Source organism: Aethalodelphis obliquidens, unplaced genomic scaffold (genome assembly GCF_003676395.1).
Source record: "Aethalodelphis obliquidens isolate GAN/ISIS:26980383/991018 unplaced genomic scaffold, ASM367639v1 scaffold28, whole genome shotgun sequence".
Taxonomy (NCBI): Eukaryota; Metazoa; Chordata; class Mammalia; order Artiodactyla; family Delphinidae; genus Aethalodelphis; species Aethalodelphis obliquidens.
Window position 1 is genome coordinate 5,963,023 of NW_020837972.1, and position 21,515 is coordinate 5,984,537.

A 21,515-nucleotide genomic window follows, 5' to 3' on the forward strand; every position below is an offset into this window, starting at 1 on the left:
GTCCGTCGAATAGGGTCCTGGTGGGGAAGGGGCAGGTTAACAACTTGAATATGGTTCTAGAGACTCAGTGTCAAGTTCTAGGCATTTTTAGGTGCTTAAAGAGAAACCAACTCCAGAGTTGAGAGACCCCAGAGTGACAGCCTTTGTGAATGATTAGTGGTCAAAGGGGAGTGAATATATGTCACAGTGTTTTGAAAATGCTCAAACAGGGCCTGGGGGTGGTTCCTTAAAGAGGGACAGCCCAGAGTGTGAGGACTCTGAGCTCAGACGTTCCCAGGTTAGAATCCAGATGCTGCTAGTTGTCAGCTGTGTGACCTTAGGCAAGGCACTTACCCCTCTGAACCTCTGTTTCCCCTTCTGTATAATGGGGAGAGTGAGACTTTCTTTATAGGAATTAGGAGGATAAAGTATATCAAGTGCTTACACAGTGCCTGGTATGGCGAGAGCATTCGATAAGATCGTCAAGAATGGAAGCATCTCAGACTTAGATTCCAGTCTCAGCTCTGCCTCTTATAAGCTGGGTGACTTGTGTCAAGCGGTTTCAGCCCTCTGAGGCTTGAGTTTCTCCATCTGTAAAAATGGGGATCCTTATACCACCAGAATGATGCAAGGGTTCAACAGGGCCACATGTGTGAACAGTTTAACCTAGTTCCTGGCTGATAGCACGTGACCCATATATGGTGGCTGTGATGATAACAATCATACTGTGATATGACTATAAGCATCTAATCATCATAGTAGCATTATTATTATTGGAAGAAGCGTAGACTTGGGAGACAGAGCAACTTGGCTTTGATCTCACTCTGTCCTTAGACAGCTTTGTGGCCCTGGAAGCCAGAGCGCCTCCTTGAGCCAGCCGTGGCAGCTACTGCTCGTGGCTGCTGCGAAGATTCAGTGGAGCCAGAGCGCCCAGCTTGGAGCCTGGCATCCGTGCGGGCTCAGTAAACACTGGTGGAGTCTAAAGAGGAAAGGCGAGTCCCCTTACTTCTGAGAGTAAGTCCAGCGTCTCTGCCCTGGGACCTGATTGGCGTCCAGCTAACTAAGTTTTCTGGTTACGTGAGGTTTCGTCCACACTGCTTCCGGCTTCTCATCTCATTGCTGTAAATCTTTAGCTTAGACGCCTGACTCCCCTCCGCATCCTCACCTCGTACGGCACGTTCTCTGAGCATCGTTAACTCTTCCTCAGGGTGACCGATGAAATGGCGCGTCCCTCGGTGCATCCTGGGCCACGGGATGGGAGACTGTCCCGTGTTCCCCCACGGGACACTAGTGCCATTTGGGGTCTGGCAGTTCCTCATTTGGGGGATGGAGGGCTGTCCTGCACAGAAGAGACTGCATAGTCTAACCCCCTCCCTATCATTTACATGTGGGGAAACTGAGGCCTGGACCACAGCGTCCACCACCGTCACTTCTCACCAGCCTCTCGCAGCAGCCTGGAGTGAGAGGTGGGGAGTGGAGGAGATGGTGCTGGGTGGCGGGAGCCTGCAGCATGCTCTGGAAATCAGTCATTTAACCCAATTCCAGATGTCTTCTCAGCTTGCTAGATTTGCCTCCACGATGAGCAATTTCAGGCTACAGGGTGCCAGGTGGTAGAGGTAATCACTAGGGTGCCTTTGACAGCTGAGATTTAAAATTTTCATTCCTAGACTCCCTCCCCGCTCCTCCACCATCCTTCTGCCCGGGGAGTAATTTCATATCCTTTTCTCTGCACTTAAATATAGATATATACGTATATGCTAAAAAAAGAGGACTCCTTCCTGGGGGATCTGAGACCCTCCCCAGCCCAGGACTGTGCAGGGGAAGACAGAGTTGTATCAGAGTTGTTGATTTTTGTAGCTTGCTTCACTTTTCCCCAAGGATTAGCATTGTCTTTCTGAGATAATCCTTAGCACGTTTTCGCTAACAGTGGGTCCCTAGTATTGTCACATAACCTCCCCTCTCTAAGCCCTGCGTCTCTCATCCGTAAAATGAGAGTTTACTATGGACCCTGCAGAGTTCCCAGGAAGGTAAAATGAGACGGCATTCGCAAAGTTCTCAGAAGAGTGGATCACACGTGGTAGGTGCTCAGTAAATGGCACCTACTTTTGTGCTCCTGATTTTGATTCACTGCATCAACAGTGTCCTTTATTTCATGTGAAAGCTGTGCTTCTAGAAAAGTGTATACAGCTCAGATTTGGGAACAGTGGAACCCAATTGAAAATGGGCACCACGAGTCTTTAGATAAATTTGACAGGGGCCACTTATAATTTTTAAAATTTGTCATTATTACATTAAAAAATAACTATGCACTGTCGAAGAAGTTAGAAAAGCGTTTTACAAAAAGGTGGAAATAAAAATTGCCTATATCCTATCAGAGTTCCCCAGAGAAACAGAACCAGTAAGATATATGCAAATATAAAAATCAAGAGATTGATTTAAGGAATTGGCTCGTGCAGCTGCAGAGGCTGGCCAGCCTGACATCCAGACGCTGAATTCCTTCTTCTCTGGGAAACCTCGTTTTTTCCCCTCATCCCTTCAACTGATTGGATGTGGCCCACCGACGTTTTAGAGGGAAATCTCTGTTAAGTCTCCTTAAAGTCAATGAACTGTAGATATTAATCCTATCTTCAAAAAACCTTCACAGCAACACCTAGACCAACGTCTGACCAAACAACTGGGCACCATAGCCTCACCAGGTTGACACAAAACTTAACCATCACGTCTGCTATTAAGAGATAACCATGGTTGTTAACGTATTAGTCTATGTCCCTCCAGAGATTTACACTGAGAGAGAATTTGTGGACACAATTGATATTTTATAATATGTGGAGTTTCATGGTCTCAGTTTTTATTTAACATTCTATCTTGAACACATCTTCATCTCTTTAAAGTAACCTTTAACATCATTATTTTTGGTGGGGCATAGAATCCCATTGTGTTGTCATTCCCTACTTTATTTGTCCAGTACTTCATTGTTGGACAGCAAGGTTGCTTCCAGTCTTTCACCTGTTAATTTAAATAAATGCTGCAGTGAGCATCCTTATTGGTGTCTTTGTGTACACCTGTAATGGATGCAAAGGGTACCCACCCAAATCCTCTTTACCACCAATGGCTCACACCTGCCCCCTTGCCCCAGCAGCCTTCCAAATGACAGACGTTGGGGAGGGGGGCACATAGGGCCAAGGTCGGCCCCTTTCCTTAAAGTGGGACCAACTCTGTGGTACAGTTTACCCTCCGGGCTGGAGGTGGGACCCAGCCAAGATCACATGCTTACTTAGCTCCTCCTCTGCCCTGTCCTGCTTCTCCTGAAAAGCCATAAAACATTGTCTCAGGTTCAGCTTCAAGTAAACCCAGCTGAAGACAACATCTCTGAGTATTGTTTTGAGGATGACTTCTATTAAAGAGATAGCAACATCTTCTGAATTTTCTGTTGCGTAGCTGGGATGTTTCCAGATTAGGTTATCTGAAGGGGAATCTCTCCAACAAATCAGTCCCTTAGAGCACTGATGGGGCAGAGGCTCCCGAGGCCCTGGTTTTTCCCCTAAAGCCCAGGACAATGGGAGGGAGAGGGGGCACCCCAGTGCTGGAAGGAGGGGCAGGAGAGCTCTGGACCCTTTGCTTCCCTCCGTCCCAACCCTCTCCTGATGAGATCACGAAAATCCTCCATGGCATCTGTCATTTCCCTAAATGAAAAGTTGCCACCACCAAGAATGGGAAAGCGAGACATAGGAGTGGTGACAAAGAAAAGGGGATTATATGGCCCAGCAAGAACATCTCAGTGACCTGTGTTGTTGACAGAGATGCCAGGGTTGAGGACATTCTTTGAATTTTCTAGCTCATGAGTCTCCACTGTGGCTCACTGCGTGACCTTGGGCGAGACTCTTGCCTAGAAGGTGGCTCTCCCAGCCTACATCTGACTAGTTCTTTTCCCTCTGTCTCTCCAGATGGAAGTGCAGTCTTCCGAGGCTGCTTCCGCAGGCCCGACAACCTCTCCCTGGCCTTGCCCGTGACGGCTGCCATGCCCAACATGTCTGTGGACAAGTGTGTGGACCTTTGCACAGAGAAGGTGAGCCTGGTTCTGTGCACGGAGCTCTGGGGAGGGTGGTGTGGAGCAGCTGGAGGAACGGGGTGCTTGGCTGGAGGAGCAGCAGCCCAGCTGGGATGAGAGAGGTCATTACTGTGATCTGTGATCTGTGACATGGGGGGAATGTGACTGTTTCATGTGGATCCGGAGGGTAGGAGTTACATGGGGCCCATTTCTTTCCCTCCAAAGAAGTGTGTTTGTTCTAATAGTGAGGACTGCTCAGGAATGAGGGCCACATGTGAACTGGGCCGAGAAGCGTGTGTAGAAGATTGCCAGGTAAAGGCAAGGACAATCCCACCTTGTGACAGTGTGAGTTCCCCGTCACTGGAGGTATGCAAGCAGAGGCAGAGCAGCTGTGGCATACGGAACTTTGGACACTGGATATCAGTTGGACTGGATGATCCAACTGGCTGATCCTTTCTCAGCCTGAGATCCTTGATGGGTGACTGTTTATCCTTCCTCCCAAGCCAGACAGGGAACACCACAAGAGCAGAGACTGTGGCCCAAAACATTTTGTGACCACTCCCAATACCCAGCACAGAGCTAGGCTCATCGCTGGCATTCAGTGATGTCTGAGGAGCTCCCTCCTTCACTCAAGGTGAGCTAATTACACGAGGGTCCAAAGGAGAACCAGCCCTCCCCAACCACAAGAAGGTGGTTGCCCATTTCATTCATTCACTCAGCTAATATTTGATGAGAACCTGCTTTGTGCCAGGCCCCTGTGCTCAGTGCTGGGGGTGCAAAGTCAACAAGATATGGTCTTTATCCTCCATGATGCTGACATTTGCTGGGGGCCAACTTTGTGGCTCTTCCTGGGTGCTCAGCGTGCGCCCCAACTGCTGAATGCCCCCACCTGCCCCCACCTGCTCTGACTCATCCTGCTCGGCTTTTCTTTCATCAAGGCTCCTAATTCACAACGCACGTCTCAGGAAGACTGAAAGGATCATCATAGAAACTGCCACTTACCGAGCACCTCCTCCATGCAGCCCTCTGCCCCACGGGTCACACAGTTTACCTCTCACAACAAAGCTAGGTGTTGGGAATTTTCATCCCCATTTCACAGATGACAAAAACAAGGCTCAGACAGATGAAGTCACTTGCCCAAGCTCACAGCGCAAGCAAGTGGCAGAACTGGGACTGACACCAAATCTACTCTCTTGACTTCTGAGCTACCCTAGAGACCCCACAGAGAGGCTTCCAGGAACCATTCAAGGGCAGCCAGGCCACTTCAGGTCACCAAGCATTTCCTGAGTGCTTGCTCTGCTCCCAAGAGGCATCCTGGAAGGTCAGGGGCGATGTTCATAAGAATGAAGGAGGTTTGACCATCTTTTTGTCCAGCTTTCTCTCTTGGGCAGGAATCCCCCTCCCATGGCATCCCCTCCAGGTGGACATTCCTCTGTCCTGAGGGCTCTGGAGGAACCTACAGATCAGCCAGAGGTGGAGGACAAACACAAGACAGTGAGGTCACAGGGCAAACCAGGATGGAAGAGGGTCCAGCTGCACATAGGACTGGAGGGAAGCAAAGGTGTGGGCAGGTTGCGTGGGCGGGGTGGGGGGCGACAGGAAGACCCCGCTGCAAACCTCCCTCTTCTAGTTTCTTCTAATCTCCTTAGGGCACCACAGGAGGAAAATTGAGGGGATTAAGTGGACAGGGGTCCAGAGCTGCTTGTGTCAAGTGGTGGAGGGTCTGAAAGACTTAGGGTGTCAGAGGAGGCTTCAACATGGGTCACCGGCTAGAAAATACCATCAGTCCCAGCCCAGGTCCACCCACCTGTATCAGCATCTCTCTGATCTTTGGCTACGTGCTGTAGCTCATATTTAACACCTGTGAGAAATAAACCAAACCTACCTACCATGGCAAAGCTCACCGGAACCAGCCACGGCGGTATGACCTTGGTTTGTTACCACATTATTCCTGGACCAGCTGCCAGGGAGAATTCAGCTTCATGCGTCTGAGCAGAAGCAAGTTGGACCAAGGACGGTCCATTGCCCTCCAGATCTCAGGCCCAGCCTGCTCCCACTTAGCTCTTTCATAGAACAAATAAAACAATTAGGAGCAGCTCTCCCAGCAAAGACTGCGGCTACGGGTAGGTATCAACATCCTCTTTGGCTTAAAAGGAAGGATTCAGACAGCTTTTCCCAAAGCATGGGCTTCATATCACTGTCAGACACAGAGGATTTACTCTGGCGTAATGCATGGCCATAAGAAAAACTTTTCTTTTTCAGTTTTCTTTCAAGACCTCCAGGAGAAAGCTGCTTTTCAGTGCTAAAGTATCTTTAACACCTCTCTCCCCTCAACTAATCTCCCTTTTGCAGGAAAAACAGAGTCGACCCCAGGCTCAAGTTCTTGGCAGGCAGAGTGCCTAGTTAGAATTTAATCATGTGGTTTTCTTTCTGCAGTATTGGGGTTTACAGTATGGAAATGTATGGAAATGATACTTCTCAACCAGTGCTACTTTCAGGAGTAATAAATAGTTCCTTTGAATAGAGAAAGCCCGTGCGCAGCAACGAAGACCCAACACAGCCAAAAATTTTATATATATATATATATATATATATATATATATATATATATATATAAAAATTAATTTTAAAAAGTGACTTGACACATAAAGGAAACAAATAAATGAATAATAGTACAGGAAAGCAAAAAAGAAAATGGTAACTATGTGAGGTGATGGGTGTGTTGACTAGCTTGATTGTGATGATTATTTCACAATGTATACATACATTGAAACGTCAAGTTGCACATCTTAAATAGATGCAATTTTTTACTTAATTATACCTCAAAAAAGCTGGAAAATATAATAGTACAGGAGGTACGCAGGTAGGGCAAAATCTTGCTGCTGAAGCTTGGGGACCCTTGAGCTGGGGAGAGTGATGGAGGAGGGGACGATTGGAACACAAATCCTGTTCTGCACCCAGAGTCTGGGCTGTCCAGGGATTTGGTGACTTTCTTCCCTTTCCTCTCCTGCTTCATCCCCAGGAGTACCCACTGGCAGCCCTTGCGGGCACCGCCTGCCACTGTGGCTTCCCCACTACGCGATTTCCCCTCCACGAGAGAGAGGACGAACAGCTCTGTGCCCAGAAGTGCAGCGCGGAGGAGTTTGAGAGCTGCGGGACACCCAGTTACTTCATTGTGTATCAGACGCAGGTCCAAGGTAAGCCAGGTCCGCCCCGACCCAGCAGACCCCCAGAAGCTCTCCCAGCGGCCTCCCTCCCAGAGATGCTCCAGCCAGTCCATTCCAGCCAGCCTGTCAGCAAGAGGACTGTGCAGGCCAGAGAGCAGAGGGCAGAGGGCAGAGGCAGGGCTGGTGAGCATAGCCAGGCTTAGAGATCCTGCATGGGCAATGGAGGGAGGGCCCCCGGGGGGGGATGGTTCTGAAAACCTTCATCTCTATCCCTTATACTGAAGACCCCCTTGGTGGCTCTTCCTGTAATGGGGGCTGTGAGATGGAATGGGAAAACATCTGATCTGGGAGTAGGAGACTTGGGTCTTCAACACAGACCCACTGCATGATCCTGGGCGAGTCATGTCCCCTTTCTGGGCCTCAGTTTCTCCATCTGTAAAATGAAGCTGTAGATGGTTAGCCTGCCAATTCTAGGATTCTGCAAATTTACCTGTAACTTTTTCTTCTCTTTCTCTGTCTCACTCATCCTTTCCGCTTTTATCCTTCTTCCTCTGCTAGTGGAACCCGCACTCAATGTTTATCTCCTCTTCCATCTGTTGGGGTACCGGACTGTGATGACAATGGTGGTGGTGGTGGTGACGGTGGCACTTAGGGACTTTCGTTGTGCCAGACTCAGTGTTGAGTCCTTCGTATGCATTTTCTCACTGATTCCCCTCAGCTTTCCTGTGAGGCAGGAACAGTCATTATGCCTTCTTTACAGGTAGGGAAACTGAGACTCAGCACAGGTAAAGGACTTGCCTGAGGTCATGGTGTTTATAATATTTCTAGATGAAAATCTTTTCTCCTGCTGGAGGCATCATGAAAGGTGGTGGCACTTGGAAAGGTGCCTTGCTGGGATGCTCAGCCCAAAGGAAGCCCGTGAAGGATTACCCCAATATCTGAAAAAACTGTCCACCTGCGACGTGCAGTCCTATGCCAAGCTTCATCTCATTTGATGATGGGAAGCCCACAGTAAGCCTATGATCAGGATGATACCATCCCCATTTTACAGATGGGAGAACCAAGACTCAGAGAGATTGAGAACTGGCCATAATCACACATCTACAAGAGTGATTTGCTTTCAGGTCTCTGACTCCAAAGTCCCTGCTAGAAACCTCTACCCACAGTGCCAAGGACACTCCCCGCACCCTCTGAAGCCTGGAGAGCTAACAAAACACCACTGGGCTAGACCTCCTCTTCATCTCCCAGGAACTAGACTGCCATATATGGTCGGGCAGGTTGAGCACTGCACAGGCATAACCTAGAAGAAAAGTAATGCCTGAAAGCCAGCCTGTGCTCTGCCTGTCATGCCGTGCACTCTGGATGGCAGCACATCTGCCCAGAGGAAGGGGAGGGAACCTTTACCTGATTTTTACAAAGGTGCTGTAAGAGCTAGTGGCAGCTTCACCAACAGCCTGTCCCCTGTTTGGCCTGATGGGGGTACCGGTGGTGGCCAACTGCGGCTGCTTCCATGGCAGCTGAATATTGCTCAGAGCCCAGTGAGCAGAAATGTCTTTAGCCAGTGTGGCCCTTGGCTTTATTTACACTCTGGTGAGGAAGGATGAGTGTTTGTTAGTTTCCAGGAACTGTTGGTTACTCTGTGCAGAACTGTGTTACCCCAGCTTGGGGGAAGGGTCATACACAGCTTAATTATCCCGTGACCATGAACAGCTTTGATGTGGACAGAACCGACACTGGAGCCTTTTCAATAGCCCCTGATTGATGGGTTTGCTCATTCCCAGTGCCTGGCCCCAGGCCATTACTGGTGTTCAATTTCCCATGTCACACTTGCAGGCCCTACACACTGGGGTGGCTTGAGAGTCATGTGGTTCATGAGGCCGCCAAGAGTCTGGTCCACGATGGCAGCCATTTATTGAGTACCTACTGTGTGCCGGGTACTGTCTAAGCTCTTTAGACTGAATTAACTCATCTAATCCTCATAACAGTCCAATGACATAGGTGCTGTTATTATTACCGTTTTACAAATATGGCAACTCGGCACAGAGAGGTTGAGGAGCTTGGCCAGAGTCACACAGCTGGGACAGAACAGAGTTGGGATTCAGACCAAGGCAATCTGGGTCCTGAGCCTGCACTCTTAATCTCAGCTTCTCAACATATACTGCAAATACTTCACATGCATTATCCATCTAATCCTGTAAGGTTTATTAGCCCCACTTTACAGGTGAGGAAACTGGGGCTCAGAGAGGTGAAGAGCCTTGTTCAGTGTCACACAACTAGGCCATGATCATCATAGATCGAAACACAGGTCTGTCTGATTCCAAAACTATATACAACACTGCCTCCAGCATCTGTTTTGATTTGTGGAGCTTAAGAACCAAATCAACTTCCTTTTTAGTGCTGAAAATAACCAGCTTTACCCTCGCCGCCCAGGCAGTATTTGAATGGAGAATTCTGTTTTCAGGGGAAATTGAGGGGCCAGGTTCTTTCTCTCTCCCAGCATTTTATTATGAAAAAATGTCAAACCTCCAGAAAAAAATGGAAAGAATTACACAGTGAACCTGCTAGACTTACCCTACAGATTTTACATCTGTCGACATTTTGTTCTGTTTACTTTATCATACATCTCTCCATTTCTCCATCCCTCAATTTTTATTTTTGGATGCATTTCGGAGTAAGTTGCAAACATCATTACACTTCAGTCTGCATATCACTAATTATAATTCAATATTTACTTATGATTTTTTTTTTTTTTTTTTTTTTTTTTTTTGCGGTACGCGGGCCTCTCACTGCTGTGGCCTCTCCCGTTGCGGAGCACAGGCTCCGGACGCGCAGGCTCCGCGGCCATGGCTCACGCGCCCAGCCGCTCCGCGGCATGTGGGATCTTCCCGGACCGGGGCACGAACCCGCGTCCCCTGCCTCGGCAGGCGGACTCTCAACCACTGCGCCACCAGGGAAGCCCCACTTATGATTTTTTGAAGTAGCATTTACATAGAGTGAAATGCACAAATTTTAAGTGCACTATTTGATGCCAACTGGGTCCTATGAAATCCACACCCCTGTCAAAATATAAAACATAACCACTCTCCAGAAAGTTTTGCATCTAGGCTCCTTTTTGCAATGTGTTCCCGTGAAGACCATTCCCAGACACCTACCTGGCTTGATAAAGATGCTTTTTGGTTTGTTTTTTTCCAAAATCTGCTCTCCTCTGAACAAACAGATTAAACCTGCATGACGGGGAAGAGACCTGGTCTCTGGCTAGCAGCACCAATACTAAGAGCTCACAGCATGTGAGCCCTGTGTTAACACTCGACACCCATTCTCTCTTCTAACCCTCCTAACCAACCCCCAGGATGTCATCATTATCAGCATTCCCATTTTACAGGTGAGGAAACTGAGGTTTATTCAGATCCATCATTTTTCCAAGGTTACCCAGCAAGGAGATGGCAGAATTGGAATTTAAATTTAGGACTTCAGACTTTTCCCTTGAAGCGCTATTGTGAGAAAGCAAGTAAGGATAATAAATGTTTCTTGGATGGATGGGTAGATGGATGGTTAGGTGGATGCCAGATAGTATGGAAAGTGCCAGGAAATCAGCAAAGGACAATATGGGCAGGGTTTCTGACTAAACAAATAATGATTTGAATTACAGTAGCAGAAAGTAATACAAGAGAGATGGACATAGTACACTAATGATAGCCCAGGGAGTCAGAGAAGGAAGGGAGGGATGGAGGGAAGGAAGGAAAGAAGGAAGGGAGGGAGGGAGGAAAGAAGGAAGGAAGGGAGGAAGGAAGGGTCCAGTTCAGCAGAGAGCAGGATAATAAGCAGTCAAAGACAGGTAGGAGGCAGTGAAGGCGGAGGGACCAGTGCACCTGAAGCTGCCAAGTCAGGAAGGAGCAGAGCACGGATGAGACAGTGAACCAAGTGGCTGGCAGGTGGGGGAGTTTGAGGGGAGAGCATGTGGGTGGCGTGAGCCCGGGAGGATGCAAGGGCCAGGCCACACGGGGCTTGAAGGTCAAGATAAAAACCTTGGACTCAGTCCCATGCAGATGGACGGCATTTGTGAGTTTTAATCTGGAGGCAGGTGTGGGGGTGATAAGAGACTCAGTGGGACAGGGGAGAAACTGAGGCTGGAGAGAAGGCTCATCCTCCTGGCTGACTTTTATTGAATCCCTACCATGTGCTTATCCTTTTTCATATATTATCTCATATAACCATTTTCCCATTTCCAAATGAGGAGACAGGCCCAGAAAGCACCGGGTCGCACAGCTGGGAGGTGGCAGGGATGGGACTCACACCCTGGTCCCTTCTAAACAGGCTCCTTCTGCTGTGCCCCTGCCACTGACCCCTGTCTGTGCCCTGCCCTTTGCAGACAACCGCTGCATGGACAGAAGGTTCCTTCCAGCCAAGTCCAAGCAGCTCATCGCTCTGGCCAGCTTCCCAGGTGCCGGCAACACGTGGGCTCGCCACCTCATCGAGCTGGCCACCGGCTTCTACACCGGCAGCTACTACTTCGACGGTTCTCTCTACAACAAAGGTGAGGAGGCGGAGGGGAACAGGGAACGGGGGCAGGAGCTCGGGAAGGACCCCCTGGGAGGGCATGGGAATACCCCTTCCTGAGCACCTACTGTGTGCTGCTCAGCTCACCTAGGCATGTTTATCGAGACCTACTATATGCTTGGTACCTTCCCTTCACTTACATCCCACAAACATTTCCTGAGTATCATGTCCTGGGTACCTCACCTGCTTCCGTCAACATTAGACACTTATTAAGCACCTACTATGTGCCTGGGACCTTCCCTCCATTTAAGTCATTCCTTCAGCACTTACTGTATGCTGGGCACCTCATACAGGAAACTGAAGCCCAAAGACGTGACACGATGTCCCAGATCACTCATTTGAGTTGGACACACAGCCAGTGTCTTGAAGGTCTAGTATTGATACATTAGCATTCTAACTGGCTTCGAAGAGCCCATCCAAATGCCTTAACTCTCATGGGCATGGGAGGCCAAGATGGAGAAGAGCACAGTCTTGGGCAGCAGGATGGCTTAGCTTTGAACCTTATTCGCAACCCCTACAAGGCCCTCATGGCAGAGTTCAACCGCAAGTATGGCGGACACATCGGCTTTGCTGCCCATGCCCATTGGAAGGGCCTCTCGCTAGCTCTGTAACTTGGGCAAGTTATTTGCTCTCCCTGGGACTCAGTTTCGTCATCTATCAGATAAAACCCACAAAGGATTATTGAAAGGATCAGTTGTCTACTACATGAAAAGGGCTCAGAGCAGTGTTCAGCATGGAGTCGGTGCTATAGAAGCATCCTCCAGCTACCCAGAACGTCTTTCAGTTCCTCAGCTTTTGAAATGAGAACCTGATCCGGTCCCTCCTTCCTTTTGCTGAATTCCTTTTAAGGGCTGTGTAGTCTTTCTGGTCCAGTACTAAAACTCTTCATCACAACCCCCTCTTGCCCTCTGCTCTCCTGTACCAGTCGCTCATGTGCGACACATTTCTTCCCACCCACCACAGGACCTTTGCACCTGCTGTTCCCACCACCTTTCCCTCCTCACTTGGATTGGTAAATTCTTCCTCGTCCTTCAGTTCTCAGCCTAAGCACCTCTTCTCCCAGGAAGTCTTTCTGGATGCTGCCTGACTAGGTCAGTGATCTTGGCCAGGCTGGCTGGGCTGCTCAGCTGCAGACTGCAGGTTGGACCCGTGTCTGTTCCATGGGTCTCTCACCATCTGGGGCCAACAGGCTTCCAGGGCATGTCCTTCTCACAGTGACAGCAGAAACACACAGAGTGAACAGAAATGTGATGCATCCTAAGACTTTGGCAGAGACCCATTTCCGCCCTCAATCCGCTGGCCAAAGCAAGTCATACGGCGTGCCCAGCATCAGTGGGGTAGAGGTGTAGGCTCCACCCAAAGAGGAATCCTCCAGCACATCACTGTCAGGCCCCTCCTGTGGCACGTAGGCATGGTTACTCCTCTTCTGTAGCTCTAACCACGGCAGTGACTTTACATTCATTTATGTCACTACTCAGATTATCTGGCTCTCAAAAACTAAGACCCATGGATGTTTCTGTAAATCATTTTCTCCCTGCACAGTGCCTGGCATGTAGTAGGTGCTCTGTAAGCACGTGAGTAAATGAATGAGTAGACAAATGAACGTCTGAGGATTCCTGAAGGGGTCCAGGAGGGGGTGGGGTGGACCTCTTGTCTCCCTCAGCTCAGTGCCACGTTCCCTAACCCCCTGGTTGTGGGAAGGGTTTAAAGGTGAGCGGGACCACTGGCGCAGCGGGAGGACCATCTGCATCAAGACGCACGAGAGCGGCCAGAAGGAGATCGAGGCCTTCGACGCGGCCATCCTGCTCATCCGCAACCCCTACAAGGCCCTCATGGCGGAGTTCAACCGCAAGTACGGCGGACACATCGGCTTCGCTGCCCATGCCCATTGGAAGGGCAAAGGTACTGTTTGGAGTGGGGGGGTGGAGCCCTAGGGTGTAGAGGGCAGTGCGAGGGGCTAGTGCTGTCTCCTGCCAGGAATCCAGGAGGGCATCCTTGAAGGCATGTGTGTAAGTGTCCAGGTCCTTCTTACAGATGAGGAGGTATGCTTTGCACATCCCACCATACCCACCAGCATCACCCTCTGTGAGCCAGGTTGTTACCGTGGCACAGTGGTTAAGGGCACGGGCTCTGGACCAAGACTCCCTGAGTTCAGATCCCAACTCCACCACTTCCTAGAAAAGCGCCTTCACCTCCATGAACTTAGATTGTCCTGTTTATAAAGTGGAGGTAGTAAAATCCAAGAATTTCACCCTTTAAAAACACTCAGTGGACCCTCGTATTCAAGAGCCCTTTCCTGGGATCTGAATCCAGCCCAAGGTCAGTGGCTGAGTGGCCATGAGGTCACCTATGAGCTCCTAAGATCATCGTTCTATGAACCCCCTCCGCTACTCTGGATTGGAAAACTCAGAGAGGTTAAGTGACTTGCCCCAGGTATAGCTGGGAAGTGACAGTGTCAGTCTCCGAGCACTAAAGTTCATTAAGATGATCTGAATTTGATGTTCACCTCTGGTGCTTAGTAGATTCCAGAATGGAAGAACGTCTCAGTACAGAGCAGCAGCCCACAGTAGTGGGGAGAGCTCCGAAGTCAGACCCAGCCTCCTCAAAATCCCATATCAGTTATCACCCATATCTCCATTACCATAATGAAAGTCACCTCCATGCGTGACCAGAATGTCAGCAACACCCCAAGGTGAGAGACAGCCTGGTAGCTAATGCCTGGGTTAGGTTCACAGAGTTCACCCTGTGTCATGGATGGTGCAAGCTAGTTTTAGGGAGGTGAAGGCACTTTTCCAGGAAGTGGTGGGGCAGGGGTTTGAACCCAGGGAGTCTTGCTCCTGAGCCCACACCCTTAACCACTGAGCTATGATAATGAGTTAGACTGAACGTCAGTGGCTACGGATCCCCCCGCTCAGAGCTCCTGATGCCAAGTAAGTACTCTGTGAACGTGAGCCCAGCCGACCTCATCCAGCTTCAAGGAACCAGGCTGCTGCAGCCTCTAGGCCCAGGGGTGCTTCCCACTCCTCCAAACCCTCCCCCTGGCCCCCAGCTGCTCCACGCTCCAGCCCCTCCCCAGAGAGAACCGGAGCAGGCAGGACAACATTAACTCAGCCAATCACATTCTCAGCACTGATGTCATTGATGAAAACTCTTGGGCCTGCCTGACCAACTGTGCCCTGGGTTCCCAGTTTGCTCAAGGGGCCTGTCTGTCCCTTCCCCTACTTCACCTCCTCTCTCAGTGAGGGGGTGGAAGCTGGGACAGGGGATGACATTTGTTCCCAGGGGTAAAGAGACCTCTGAATTATTTATTTGTAGAACAATCAAAAATGACCACTGTTTGGGGCCAGGCTGAGAAGTCTGCAGGTGCCAATGGCAGGATCCTGTCCCAGGAGCAGATGTTCTGCTTGTCAAGCTGGAAAGGACCTGGGAGATCGCTGAACCCAGGCGTCCTCAGCCCCAGCAGCACATCAGAATCCCAGGATGTGGGAAAGTCCCAGTTCCAAGGCTGCACCCCAGACGATCACTGGAGTGGAGCCTGGGCACTGGTATTTTTTAAAGCAGTGTGCAGGCAGGCCTGAGAACCACGGATTCATTCTCTATTAATGGGGAAAATGAGGCCCAAGAGAGGCAGGGCCTGCCAGAGTCACTCGGGCACATAATGACAGGACTAGAGTCCAGCTCTCCACCTCCCAGGCATCCTACTGCCCCAAGTAAAAAGGGAGGGAGTTCACTTGGGAAGCTCATATGGGACCAGGCACTTAGCAATAATTATCTCATTTACATCTTCTAATTACCCGAGGAGGTAAGAAGGGCTGCCACAGTCACCATCCCAGGAAGGGAGCGAGTCATGTGGCGGAGGCCCCAGGAGTTGAGCGAGCTGAGATCCAAACCCAGGCATTAGCTACCAGGCTGTCTCTCACCTCGGGGTGTTGCTGACATTCTGGTACATTCAGAGGCTCCCCCCTCCTGGCATAACCCCTCCTCTCAGGTTTAGGCAATTTCCTAATTCCCAGGAGCCACCTTGCCTCTTCCTTATTCAAGACAGCTTTAAAACCAAAGATAAGGGAGGTGTCAGGACAGGCTGAGCCCAGAGGCTGCAGGGGATGGGCAAGAGGAGATTTCAGGACACACACCTCCTATGGGGGGCCTGGGGCCCCCTCATTAGTCTGGGTTGGGACGGACCTTCTCCCAGTGCTTCCTCCCAGGCCTGACCCAGGTCTTCAAGTGCTCTGCCTGAGAGCCTTCCCCAAAGAACCCCACCCCCACGGACCCCACCCACTCATTCCTCTCATTTGCATTAACATCTGACCCTGTAGGCACTTGAGTTTGAGACCCTTGCCTGCTCCAGCAGCGTCAGTATCACTTGGGAATTAGTTTGAAATGCAGATTCTCAGGTCCCACCTCACGCTTACTGGATCAGAATTCTCATTTTAACAAGATTCCTTCCAGAAGCTTCTTGTGAGCTTTCAAATTTGAGAATCACTGCTTTAGGACACCCTCGGCCGGGAATGTGAGGGTTACTCCCACCTAAGAGCAGAGGTCACTCACCTGCTGAGAGGTCGCTCACCCGTGTCCCCCTCCCAGTTATAGCTGGGTCGAGGCTCGTGTCACCACCACCCACCCCCCCCGGCTTTTGTTTCCATAACACTGATTTTATGATATCCCTGGAGGGGGCCCAAAGCAAAGTTTTATGTGATACGATTACACAAGGTGAATTGTCCTGGATCTGTTTAATGAAACAGAGACCGTGTTTAATGATTCCGTGGAGAATTAAATACAGTTAAGCTATTAATCAGACCCCGGTTCCTCCCTTTGACAAGAAGATGAAGCAGAGAGTGGCCAGCGCGTGTCCCACCGGGCCCTTGTGGGGGACGGTTCTGGAAGAACCAGCACTCATCACCAGTGGTCCACGGCACAGTGTGCCTGTATTACCCAATTTGAAGGCAGCCATCAGTTACCGGGAATCCTGAGCTAAATGAGGGCTTTTGTTTTTCATTTTCATTTTTGTTCTTCATTCCAGCGAAGTCATTCAGGAGCTCCAAGTGAGGGATCTTTGCTCTAGGAAGGGGTGGGGAGGGGGCGAGTATCTGCTGCCCCAAAATGATGGGCCACTTGGGGCATCTCAGAGATGCTGGGGACCAACATCGAGAACAGTTGTAGCCAACATTTATCCAGTGCCTCCTGCGTCCCAGGCCTGGTGCCAGGGTCTGCACATCTTATTCCATTCCATCTGTATGGCATGTCTAGGATGGAGTTCTTAGCACAGTTGCCAGTGTGCAGATGGGTAAACTGAGGCTCAAGGAGACCTCCTGACGTCCCCAAGTTCACACAGCCAATATGGAGAGGAGCTGGGTTTTGAACCCTGGCAGTCTGACTCCAAAGTCTTCAGTGAACAGACCCGTGTCTTAGATGACACCTGAAGGTGAGGTAAGCGGATGTAGACTAGGATCTGGGGCGAGAAGAGTGCTGGAGATGGTCAGATCAGGTGCTCTTAAAGGGTTTGCCAGGAGGGCAGGAGCCAGGCTCATTCCCGTGTGTAAGATGGAGCTAGAGTAATTCCTACTCTCCAGGCTTCTTGTAAGGGGCACTGCAGGAGGTAGTGCGTGCAAAGTGCCCAGCACAGTCCTGGCACACAGTAGGTGCTCAGGCAACATACATTCCCACCCCAGGGAAGTTTGCAGTCACAGGGATGCCATGTCATCTCCCCCCCACCTGTGTCCAAGGCCAGGGGCACCACCTGGGGGATCCAGGCCATCATGCAGACAGGCCCTTCCTTTTTCTTGAGGACCACCCTCCAGGAACCTCTTGAGATGGTCACAAGTGGCTAAGCCTGGAAGTCCATCCAGATGGACTGAGTAACTGAGTGCCTTCCGCATCCATCTGGGTTTCTGCCATGGGAGCGGCAGTTGTCCTGAATCACCAGGGATGCTGTGAGATGACTCAGGAATGGGGACATTCTTTCTCAAAAAGTAAAGCAGAGTATACACATGCTAGATTTTTTTCCTAATCACACAGACACATCTGGTCTTATAACAGTACGGGCCCAGTTAGCTAGATACATTGTAAATAATCTATTTGAAGGATAAAAAATATCTTTGTCAGGGGCTTCCCTGGTGGCGCAGTGGTTGAGAGTCTGCCTGCCGATGCAGGGGACGTGGGTTCGTGCCCCGGTCCGGGAAGATCCCACATGCCGTGGAGCGGCTGGGCCCATTAGCCATGGCCGCTGAGCCTGCGCGTCCGGAGCCTGTGCTCCACAACGGGAGAGGCCACAACAGTGAGAGGCCGGCGTACCGCAAAAAGAAAATATATCTTTGTCATCAGCATAAATATTTCCCAAGCGGCTGTGGTATTCCAGGGAGTCACTGGGGGAGCAGGAGCCTCACCACAGATTCTGATGTGCTCTGCGAAGAAAGAGGAGCCCTTTATCACATCACAGCTTGGCGGCTGGGAATTTCAATTTAGTTCAACAACCATTTATTAAGCCCCTGCTGGGTGTGAGGCAGTGGGAGGGAGTGGGGGTGAGGCTGCTGGTGCCTAGGAAAGATGGGGGCCTGGAATCAGGCAGGCCTGGTCTGGATTATGCTTCCCGGCTGTGTGACCTTGGGCAAATTACTTCACGTCTCTGAGCCTCAGCTTCCTCACTGGTGACAAATGAACAGTAGTCTTTTCCTTTCAGGGTAGTTACTATGATTAAATGAGATAAGGGGTATCCATCATCCAGCAAAGGTTGAGGATTTAGTTATTAAGAACCAGCTGGGCTCCCCAGCGCAGCTTGGGAGACTCACTGAGCCTCGTTCAGTAAACATATCCGTCTGGAGGGTGCAGGGTGGTGCTGCCCCTGTGAGAAGCAGGGGGTATGGCTTCAGGGTTCCGGAGTACAGGCCCCGTGATTCTCCAGCTGGGGCTCAGAATTGAGGCTGCAAATCCCTCTCTCTGTTCCCAACATCCTCCAAGACCCCCCTCCTGGGTTCCCCTTTATCAGAGTTTCAACAGCTCCTGGGGCTGGCTGGCTGGCTGTCTCTCTGAGGTCCTCTCCAGGGCTCTCTGGTGAATTTCCCACATTCTGTTGTAGCCTGTCTCTTTCTCGAGTCAGGGGATCCCAAACACACACTCCCAATCTGGGTGAAAATCCATCCTGTCCTTTTACCATGGCAAGGGAACAAACAGCACAAAGAAACAATGTGTGATACTTCAATAGAAAGCAAAGAAAGAAAGATAGGATAGGAAGGTGTCAAAATGACAATGTAAATAATCTGATTTAAACTGCCCTCAGCCCGGAGGAGGTACCTGCCTGAGCCTGGGGAGTCAGGGAAGATGACATCTCACCTGAGAACAGAATTATCACAGTAATAATAGCCAACGTTTACTGAGCACCTACTGGGTACAGGGCACCATGCTGAAAATTTTGTATGCTTTTCCCACTTCTCTGTACAAAGGCCCTATTACTATCCTGTGAGAAGATACTGTTACTGCACAGGATAACTGTTCCTACACAGGATAACTTGGTAGTTAAAAGCCCAGACTTTGATGCCAGACTGTTTGGTTTCAAATCCTGGCTCTGCCAGTTATTAGCTGCGTGACCTTGGGCAAGTTACTTAACCTCTCTGTGCCTGAGTTCCCCCTTCTGTAAATGAAGAAAACGATGATGCCTGCCTCACAGTGTTCTTGTGAGGAATAAGTGAATCGATAGCTCTATTAGTATATTTATTAAACTCTATATTAAGATCAATATATATTAAAATATAAAAATAGAGTAACAAGGATTTATATATGTCTGTGCCTGGCATGGAGTAAGCACCAGACAGATGTCATTCTCCCCAGAGAGAAGGAAGGGCTAAGATGATTCCAGGCAGAAGCAGCAGCCCCGAGGTGGGAGGAGGGAGGCGAGTTTGGTGATCTGAGGGTTAACAGTGGTGGCGCTGCTGTGAATAGCCAACGCCATCTGACCTGTGTCCTCCCGCTGACCTGGGCCTCCTTGCTCTGTCCACAGAGTGGCCAGAGTTCGTAAGGAACTACGCCCCGTGGTGGGCCACGCACACACTGGACTGGCTCAAGTTCGGCAAGAAGGTGCTGGTGGTGCACTTTGAGGATCTGAAGCAGGACCTCTTCGTCCAGCTGGGCCGGATGGTCGGGCTGCTGGGTGTGGCTGTCAGGGAGGACCGACTGCTGTGTGTGGAGAGCCAGAAGGACGGCAACTTCAAGCGCTCGGGGCTCCGGAAGCTGGAGTACGACCCCTACACGGCGGACATGCAGAAGACCATCTCTGCCTACATCAAGACGGTGGATGCGGCCCTTAAAGGGAGGAACCTCACGGGCGTTCCCGACGACTACTACCCCAGATGACGGGTCGGAGCGGGGCGGGGAGCTGGCAGTCCAGACCGAGCAGGCCCTGGGGACCCCAGACCCCTGGGGGCCCACACCCATCAGTCCCCTCTTCGATTTGGGGACAATCCCCATGGCTGCTGTTGCCTTTCGCTGAGTTCCCTGCATGACGAAGGAGGCTCAGGCGAAGAGACTGTGCAGGCACGCCCCGCCTACTCACACCGCGCCCCCAGAGATGGAGGGGGCAACTGGGTTAGGGAGCTCTAGCCACGTGGACCCTTCTCTGTCTCCCATGTCCCTGTGCCCACCACTCTGGGCTCCACTTGTGGGAAGGAGGGCTCATGGGTGTCCCAGAGACAAGGGTGCCCCACCGCAGGTGTTGAGGACCCTGGTGCAAGAGCTAAAGAGAATGACGTGGAAAAATGTGGCCCAGACTCTGCTCCGTGCTGAGCTGAGCACTCATAGCTTCCCCATCTCTGCCCCACCCAGGAAGCACTGACGCCAGGGTTTATCCCAGCCACTTCTGTTTGAAGAAAGATTGCTGGGAAGTTTCTCTGCGGCCTTAGGTTTCTGACATTCTGGGTGGGTCAGGGAAGCAATGGTGCTCAGAACAGGTTAACTGGGGCCACCGCGTGGGGTCACTGACATCCCAATCCACCCCCTTACCAGGTCACAGTGCTCCTGAGAAATGACCTGGTTCCTGTCCACCTCGAGGGCTGGAATTCTCCCCTTTCTTCCCCAGCTGTATCCAGGTGGTGACCCACTTCCAGGGTCCTCAGGAACCAACCATTATCTCACCAGGACGGCCACAAGCCACATGCAGAATCTGAGCGAGAATGAGAGCTCTGGTAACACCCCTCCCCACCGTGGGCTCCAACACGTTGATCTGACACTGCCCTTCTGACCCCTACCAGTAGGTCCCTTGCTATCCAGGAGAGAGAACAAGAGTGCTCCAAATCAGGTGGAACCCTGAGCGAAAGGGACCCCCCACTACCTTCCCAGACCGTAGACCTCCCTTTGGTCATAGGTCAGCTTCTCTTAGGGGGTTAAGGAACGGGGTGAACGGGGTGGTTGCTCATGTCCATACAAACACTGCTCTTTTGATGCTGAGACATCAAACCAAAGGATTCCCGAGGACCTGAATCACTGATCATCTATCTCAGAAAGCATCGAGATCCAGGATCCCATCTCTCCCCACCACCTTGGGTACCAGTGATTTCGCATCCAGCCCACATTTGTGCACCTACACCATCCCCCCACCATGTAGGTGCAAAAGCCATAGGTCACAGCTCTTTGCTATTCTGTCTGGAGCAGCCCCCCAAGCAGCCACCTCTGAAGCCTTGGGGTGCAAATAAATGCTCATTCCCAGATAGCCAAGGGACTGTGGAGAAGGCGAGTGTAAAGAGATATATTTTTCTAAGAGGAATATGACTAATACATTC

At 50.6% G+C, this 21,515-nt stretch overlaps 1 protein-coding gene across 1 annotated transcript in view; it reads left to right on the forward strand.

Moving 5' to 3' along the window:
- Positions 1–20,489, forward strand: part of WSCD2 (WSC domain sialate O sulfotransferase 2) — a 43,707-nt gene extending 23,218 nt beyond the window's left edge. The window contains exons 4-8 of the mRNA XM_027125259.1: positions 3,924–4,045; positions 7,050–7,224; positions 11,564–11,728; positions 13,453–13,653; positions 19,742–20,489. Of these exons, the coding sequence (XP_026981060.1) occupies positions 3,924–4,045; positions 7,050–7,224; positions 11,564–11,728; positions 13,453–13,653; positions 19,742–20,094 (1,016 nt within the window). The 3' untranslated portion in view covers positions 20,095–20,489. The remainder of the gene's footprint in view (positions 1–3,923; positions 4,046–7,049; positions 7,225–11,563; positions 11,729–13,452; positions 13,654–19,741) is intronic.
- Positions 20,490–21,515: the final 1,026 nt, after the last annotated feature.